Genomic DNA, 8,118 nt, shown 5'->3' with positions numbered 1-8,118 from the left:
GTCACAAAGGGGGAGTGCGTCGGTTATGTTTTCACCCGGTCGCGCTACGTGTTCGTCTGCGAGGAGGGAGAAGTGGAGATTTCATTTAAAGCCAACGTGATCGGTAATTTAGGGTTGAGCGTGCTCTCGCCCAGTTCAGATGCCGTTGCCAAACCCACCCGCAGCCGTAGCCGCTGGAGTCCTCGCAGACACTTCCGACCCCGCCTCCGCCGACCCCGCCGCCGCCCTCCCCGCCACCACCATCTCCGCTGCCTTATCCGCCGCCCACTCCCCCCCCCTCGCCGCCGCACCTGCCCGCCGCTCTCATCGAAAAGGACCCGCACCTTCACTTTGCGCACGGCGGTCGCGCGGACTTCCGCGGCCGGCACGGCGTCTACTACTCGTTTTTCTCTGCGCCGGGCCTCGCCGTCAACCTCAAGATGGAGAATGCCACTTTCCCGCTGCGACGTGGTGTGGCAAGCGGGGGCGGCGTGGCCAGCGGCGGCGGCACAACGCTCATCGTCGACGGCACCTTCATCACCGAGGTGCACCTGGTCGCTCTGGTTGGCCGCGGAGGCGGGGACGACGCTGCAGGTATGGGCGCAGGCGCCTCAGCGCCCCGGCGAAAGTGGCTGAACGTCTCATACTGGACGGCGGAGCTGAACGAAAACAACTGGGGGTGGAAGATAATCACGGGCTTCTGCGGCGGCAGGGTCTTCAAGATTGGCAAAGGCGGGCGAAAGGTGTGCGAGGACGTGACGATCGGGGTGCGAATGATGACGGGCACGATCTCGTGTGCCGACTGGACCGTCACTGTGCTGGGATCCCCCACTCACGCGACGAGCGGCCCGGCTCATCGAGCGGATGTCGGCCTTAGCGCGAGCGGCGATTACACGTCACGCAGCCTGCCACATGGCATCTTCGGCCAGTCCTTCTCTTCGCCAGGACCGCGCGACGGCAAGCGGGATGAGTACCCGAGCAATGGGCCGCTCTATAACGAGCGCAACGGGCCCTTCTTGACGAGCGCCTTTGCTGAGGGCGCGATCGAGGGCAAGGCCGCAGACTACGAGCTGCCGAGCGCCTTCGCCACGCGCTTTGCCTTCTCGCGGTTCGGAGAGTCGCTGCTGCCCCCGTCCGCAAACGCCGCCGACGGCGAAGCGCTACATGATGACTCGTCGGGCAATGCTGTCCTAGAAGCAGCCGTCGGGGAGCTGGAGGAACCCGGGAGATGAAGACCGCCCGCCCCCTCGCTTTCGCTACGAGCACCTAGGTAGGGCTGGATTTTGGCTCAGTCAGTCAGGGTCAGCTTGTGTACGTAATGTCGTAAAGTAACATGAACTCACGCGCGCGTCGCTGATGTCTCTGGGGTGGCGCGGGGCCCCCCGGAGGCACCGTGCGCCGCGCAGCAGTGCGGAAACGGGGCTCCGGCTCCGCTAGTCTCAGCTAGCACCGACTTCCCGAATGATTACGGTTGATTAGAGGGCAGATTTGGAGAGATCTCGAGGAGTACATACAGATAGACCCTCCAACCATCAGAAAACTCCGACCTGATCGGTCGTACTGACCGCCGACAGATCACTCCAGACAGCAGACAGGCCGACGTCTGCACGCGGCCGGCCGGGCGAGAGGCTTGACACGATCCGACCCTGCGACCCTGACGCTGCTGCTCTAGCTATCAGACATGCACTGCTGACTGCTGCCACAATGTGCGACCTGTGCTGGCCCACTTGGGGGCCTTCCCGGTCAGTGGTGAGGCGCAGTTCAGAGCTGTCGATGGCGCGATGCCGCACTGGTCCCACATTGGTGACACGAGACCACCAAGTTTGCCGGTCCAAGAGAGAGGCACCGGCGCTGTCCTGAGAAGGTGCGTGGTCCCTCGTGACTGCCCATGCGCGCGAGGCTGCGTAGGCATAGCCTCGAGAGTGCCAGCAGCCAATCCGAGGCGACGCGCATTGCGCCAGAAGCGTGCACACGATGGAAGGACACCTTCCTACTGGCCGTAGGATCAGGTCGTCACTGAATGCTTGATACTAAGGCCGCGAGCTATGCAGGTGATACTGTCCCGTTTTGCTGTTCACAGCTAGGGACGGCCTCTGAGGCAAAGTCAAATCACCCCCACCACCTCCCACCTCCCACCTCCCTCCCACAGGCAAACGCGGCGGGCTTGGCGGGCTTGCGCTTCCCGGCGGCGGCCTTGCGCTTGGCGGCCTTGGCCACGACGGCGGACGCACGCGCGGACGCAGGCAAAAGTCCGGCGAAGGGAGCGGCGTGTGGCACGAAGGCGGGCACGAAGGCGGGATCGAAGGCGGGCACGAAGGCGGGTAGCAACGCGACAAAGGCCATATACTGTCCCGTTTTGCTGTTCACAGCTTGGGACGGCCTCTGCGGCAAAGTCAGATCACCCCACCTACCTCCACCTCCCACCTACCACACCAAACCTTCGGCTCCCGCTCAGAGGCTCGCCGCGCCCGTGCGGCGCGCCGAGGCGGCGCCGAGGCCGGCGCCTTGCACCCGGCCCGCGGCCGGCACCGCCTCGCCCCACAACTGACCGCCCTGCGGCCCCTGCGCAGGCGTACCACAGCGTCGCTCAAAAAGCGACGCCGGGTGTGGGCTGCTCCCTTGACCCGTCACCCGCCGCGGCCCGTGCGGCGCGCCGAGGCGGCGCCGAGGCCGGCGCCTTGCACCCGGCCCGCGGCCGGCACCGCCTCGCCCCACAACTGACCGCCCTGCGGCCCCTGCGCAGGCGTACCACAGCGTCGCTCAAAAAGCGACGCCGGGTGTGGGCTGCTCCCTTGACCCGTCACCCGCCGCGCCCTCGCCCGGCCGCCTCACCGCCCACGGAGGCTGCTCGCCGCCGCCGCCGCGCGTCCCGCGCCGCCACGCATGCCCCTTGCCCTGACGCGCGCGCTCTGCAGCGGCGCAGAGCGCGCGTCCCTGGCACAGACGGAGCAGCGGCCGCGCCAGCGGTCGCTGCTCCGCCCCCCCGTCGCGCGCGCCGCGCGCGCGCTGCCGCCGCCGCCGCCGCCGCCGCCCCCTCCTCGCCGTCTTCCCCACCCTACCCTCTGTTGCGCGCGCCGCGCCGCCGCGCTGCGCGCCCCCGCCCCCGCCCCCGCCCCCGCCCCGGCTCCCAAGCGCCCCTTCCCCGGTAGGTGTGCGTAGAAAGTAGAACCAATCGAGAGGTGGCAGAAGCCGCCGTGTGTGACACATATTGCGGCACGTGAGAGTGAGACAGAGCCCCGGCAGCGGCCAGCGCGCGCGCGCAGCGGCCAGCGCAACAGGCGTTTCAAACAGCAAACGGGACGGCCTGCGCAGCCTCTAACTATCAATTGTGCATCATGGCACGGTCAGCAGCGCCGACAGGCTGTCGCAAGGCGTGATAGCATGGCCGCAAGTTCGCCGATCCCATGAAAACAAGTAAAAACTTGCGAAAATATCGAAAATATCGGCGCCTGCGGCGGGCCATGGGACCCCATCTCCCCCCCGCATGGACACCCTCTGGGGCCCCCGCGCCGGCCCAGAGGCTGATGTCCGTGTGCGTGCAATCTCTCGGCTGCCGTCTCCAACTCGTTAGCGGCTAGGAATTCGCAGGCCTTGTTATTGAGAAGATTCATAAGTGGTGTGGTGTGAGAAAGAATTGTTAACGACCGACAAGCCTGTCTAGAAAGAAAGAAACGCTGCGAGCAGGCTCAAGCGAGCGCGCCGAGAATGCCATCCCGCTCTTCCTCGTCGTCCACGCTCGTCCCTGGGTGGCTCGCCGGCACTTTTGCCGGCGGGCTGCTCGTGCACTGCTGCTTCATCCCGCTCTGGGTCGGCTGTATCGTCCCGCCGTTCCTGGCCGTCTACCTCCTCTTCTGCGGTGGCCTGCGCATGCTAGCCGGCCTCGCACTCATTGGGCTGATCGTCTATCTCGACTTCGGCATCACGGTGCGTTGGAGGCCGTGGTTTATGCGGCTGATCTACGAGCTCAACATGACTCGCTACTACTCCCGCTGCGAGCTGCGCGGCGCCCTCGACGCCGTGAAAACGGAGCGGAACCTCTTCATGTTCCACCCTCACGGCATCCTCTCGGTCGGCTTCGTGTGCAACGGCGTGTGGAATCGGGCATTCAACGACCTGGCCTCGCCGCCGGCGCAGCAGAAGGCGATCCTCGCGGCGAGGATGGGCGACCCTCCCGGCGCACCGTGGCGGGGTACCGCCTTCATGATAGCTCAAAACCTGCGCGAGTGGTCGGGATTCTTCAAGGCGCAGAGTAGGTAGTAGACGCAGACTCTCGGCCTAACCTCACGCCCAGCGTCTTTGGCCCCCTCTCGCTGCGCACTGTGCCACCACGGCTCCAGCTGCTGTAGCCCGCGAAGCACGGCCGCCGCGCCGACCTCCTATCAGCACGCTGTGCTCGCTGACCTTCCCACCACGCGGCCGCCGCCGGGGCCGGCCTTGGTCGCTGCTGCCGGTGCTGCCGCGCCCTCTGGCTTCGCCACCTTCCCTTCGGTGCTACGCCGAGCCTCGCTGCGCCACTCCTTCGCTGCTCTCAGCGACGACCCACATCGCCGCCGCCGCCGCCTCGGCAGACCCGGCCCCGCCGCCTCGGCAGCAACCCTTTCACCCCCCACCCCCACCCCCACCCACCAGGTGCTCTGTGACGTCTCTGGCCGGCTCGAGTCCGCGACGCGGCAGAACCTGACGCGCCGGATGGCAGAGGGGCGCAACGTGGGCATCATCCCGGGCGGCTTCGAGGACGCGACGCTCCACGTGCAGGGGCGCGAGCGCACCGCCATGTCTGACCGGAAGGGCTTGATCAAGTGCGAGTAGCCGAGATTGCCCGGGAGCCCTCGCCATGTCTGGCCGCATGTCTGACCGGAAGGGCTTGACCGAGTGTGCTTCCGCGGCCGTCGCCGCAACAACGCCCCACAGTAGGGGTCCTGCTGGTCGGCCCTGCCCCTGAGCTTGGAGACTCGGCCCGTAGGTACGCGCTGCAGCACGGGTACGCCCTCACGCCCATCTACACCTTTGGCGAGTCGGAGACGTACGCCACGTTCCCGTACCTGCTCAAGCCCCGCCTCTGGCGCCGCGCCTCGACCAGCCCTCTCCCCCCGGCGAGGCCTCGTGTGCGCGGGCTCCGACGCGCCTCGCTCCTCTCCTAGGCTCAACCGGTTCGGCATCCCCGCGGTCGCGTTCTTTGGCGCGCCGTGGATGCCCCTCTTCCCGAGGTGGCAGATCGCCGCCTCCCATCTCTCAGCCCGCACCGTCGCCTCCCATCTCTGCTACCACCACTGTGCTGCATCGGCCGCCGCCGACCCACGCCCGCCACGCACACCCGGCCCCTTTTGCGATCGCCCGCTGCGCGCAGCGCCCGCTGGGAACAGCGCTCGCCGCGTCCCGCCATCAGGCGAAACGTGCCGATCGCGTCGTGCATCGGGCCGCCGCTGCAGCTCCCAAAGCTCGAGAAGCCGACTCCAGAGGAGGTGGAGCGCCGGCCACCGCTCCTCTGCAGCTCCTTTGCGGCGTGCCTCCTCGAATCCCCCCCTCCCGCCACCTTTCCCGCCCGCCCACCACACGCCACACCCTAGTCCCGCCCGTCTCTGCAGGTGAGCAAATGGCACGCCGCTTACCTCGACGCGCTCCAGGCCCTCTTCGACAAGCACAAGGGCGAGTGCGGCAAGCCCGACGCCAAGCTGGAGATCTGGTGAACTGCGCGGACGCGCCCGTGCGGCACGGCAGCAGCTCGCAGACCTAGTACTCTCCACCGCTCACCAAAGAGACACGATCATGCTACAGCTCGGTGCGGTCAGGCCATGGGTCAGGCCGCCCCGTTGTGGGTGTGTGATCGTTGCGTGGGTGTGTGATCATCACACATCAGGTCATCAGCCGGGGCACACGATAAGTTTGTGGTACACAAGTTTGTGGTGTGTGCTCACACTGGTGACACTACTCTGATGTAAAATGTAATCAAGAACGCGGAGGCGGGAGGGAGTCTGTGGGCTGTGTGGGAGAAACACCGCAGCGGTCTCCACACTCCAGGCTCGCACGTGTTGGCCGTTGCGCGCACGAGCGTATATGGGCCTCGCGATGTCTCAAATATTAGGGGTTTTGACTCCTACCGGCTCCTGACGCTATCCCTGGCAGCTCTAATGACCAGGATCAGTAGTGTTGTGATAGAGGCTGCTCATACTAGCGCAGGAGCTGCCACACTCGCCCGGACCGTCCCCTTCTGGGGCCTGTTCCGCAGTGCGCACCGCAGCCCGCGAGACCGAGAGCCCCGAAAACGGGGCCGTGCCGCGGGTGCATACTGCCGAGTGCCACAAACACTGCGCCGCGACTGTTCACTGTTCACACACAGTCTCGTGCGGTAACCGGTATGGGTATCCGAAAGAACCCTCCCCGCACCGCACCGCGCGCCCAGGCGGCGGGAAGATCGACACTCTCAGCCACTATCGCAGAGAATTTTGTGACTTCAGTTGTCCTTCTCCTCCACAGATGAGGCGTCGACCGGCACGACCAGCTCCGGCTGCGGCGCCTCCGCCTCCTTGCCGTCGTAGCGCGAAAACGTGAAGGCGGTGGAGTAAGGCCCAGCCAACTCGTAGTTGGAAACGCTGCCCTCGATGGCCCCTTCCGCCTGCGCCGAGGTCTTGAACGAACCGGCGATGGGGTAGAGATCCTTCTTGCCGTGGCGCGGCGCCGCCGACGAGAAGGACTGGCCGACGAGACCGTGGGGCAGGGAGCGGGCGGCAGCGTCACCCCGTGCGCTCACGCTGACGTCGATCCGGTGCTTCGGACCGGAGACCCACCCGTATACGAAATTGCCGTGCACGTTCACCGTCCAGTTGCGAAGGGTGAAGATGGCGGACGATATGTCCATCCTCATCTCGAGCTCGAAGCAGCCCTTGTACCCGTTCTTGCCAAACTTGAAGGTTCGGCCGGCGCAATTGCCTCGGACAACCTCCCAGCCCATATTATGGACGTCGAGCTCAGAGGCATAGAAGGAGGCCGTGGCCTCCCGCCGCCCCTTGTCGACGCTCGCGACCACGTGAGCCTCGGTGAGGTAGCTCCCGTTCACAGCCACCTTACCTCCACGAAGCGTGAAGTTGCTCTCCTCCACCTTGACGTTGACCGCGAACCCCGGCGCCGAGAAGAAGGCGTAGCACTTGTCGTTTTGACCGCGAAAGTCTGCCTCGCCGCCGTGCGCAAAGTGCAGATGGGGGTCACCGTGGCTCTTCCCCTCAGTGACGGGTTCTTCATCCGGGACAGGCGTAGACTCCGAGGCGGGGTCGCGGTAGTCTGGGGTGCCGTCGCCGTCCGTGTCGACGGTGCCCTCGGTCGCGTCGGGGATGCCGTCGCCGTCCGAGTCGGGGTCGCGGTAGTCTGGGGTGCCGTCGCCGTCTGTGTCGACGGTGCCCTCGGTCGCGTCGGGGATGCCGTCGCCGTCCGAGTCGGGGTCGCGGTAGTCTGGGATGCCGTCGCCGTCTGTGTCGACGGTGCCCTCGGTCGCGTCGGGGATGCCGTCGCCGTCCGAGTCGGGGTCGCGGTAGTCTGGGATGCCGTCGCCATCCGTGTCGACGGTGCCCTCGGTCGCGTCGGGGATGCCGTCGCCGTCCGAGTCGGGGTCACGGTAGTCTGGGATGCCGTCGCCGTCCGTGTCGACGGTGCCCTCGGTCGCGTCGGGGATGCCGTCGCCGTCCGAGTCGGGGTCGCGGTAATCGGGGATGCCGTCGCCGTCCGTGTCGACAGTGCCCTCGGTCGCGTCGGGGATGCCGTCGCCGTCCGAGTCGGGGTCCTCTGCGTCGGGCGTGCCATCGCCGTCCGTGTCGACAGTGCCCTCTGTTGCGTCAGGGATGCCGTCGCCGTCCGAGTCGGTCGGTGCGGTTTCTCCCGCAGGTGCAGGCGCAGGGGGCGGCGAGGCCGACGGGGAAGGCGATGGGGAGGGCGACGGGGAGGGCGGCGGCGAGGGCGACGGCGAGGGCGACGGCGAGGGCGGCGGCGAGGGAGACGGGGAGGGAGACGGGGAGGGCGGCGGTGGCGCTGCTGCGGGCGGCGGCGGGGAGGGCCGAAATGCAGCCGTCATTTGAGGGGTTTGCACTTGCGTGGCCCAGGGCAACTTGCCGATGGTGCCGGCCGAATAGTCCTTGCCATTGTGAAAGCCGT

At 66.9% G+C, this 8,118-nt stretch overlaps 2 protein-coding genes across 2 annotated transcripts; both read left to right on the top strand.

Annotated features, from left to right (window-relative positions):
• Nucleotides 1–314: 314 nt before the first annotated feature.
• Nucleotides 315–1,211, top strand: EMIHUDRAFT_122123 (hypothetical protein; the record flags this gene model as incomplete). Its single annotated transcript, XM_005791337.1, has 1 exon — nt 315–1,211. A coding segment is annotated over one exon (897 nt), but the record flags the coding sequence as incomplete, so codon positions are not given.
• A 3,432-nt stretch (nt 1,212–4,643) lies between these two features.
• EMIHUDRAFT_446870 (hypothetical protein) lies at nt 4,644–5,952 on the top strand. Its single transcript, XM_005791336.1, has 5 exons — nt 4,644–4,778; nt 4,943–5,041; nt 5,121–5,186; nt 5,366–5,441; nt 5,565–5,952. The coding sequence occupies exons 1-5, from the start codon at nt 4,669–4,671 to the stop codon at nt 5,664–5,666; spliced, it is 453 nt and encodes a 150-aa protein (XP_005791393.1). The 5' UTR covers nt 4,644–4,668; the 3' UTR covers nt 5,667–5,952.
• Nucleotides 5,953–8,118: the final 2,166 nt, after the last annotated feature.

The sequence above is a fragment of the Emiliania huxleyi genome (genome assembly GCF_000372725.1).
Source record: "Emiliania huxleyi CCMP1516 unplaced genomic scaffold EMIHUscaffold_1132, whole genome shotgun sequence".
NCBI lineage: Eukaryota > Haptophyta > Isochrysidales > Noelaerhabdaceae > Emiliania > Emiliania huxleyi.
Note: the sequence above shows the minus strand (reverse complement) of the source record. Positions and strands in the feature narration are given on the sequence as shown.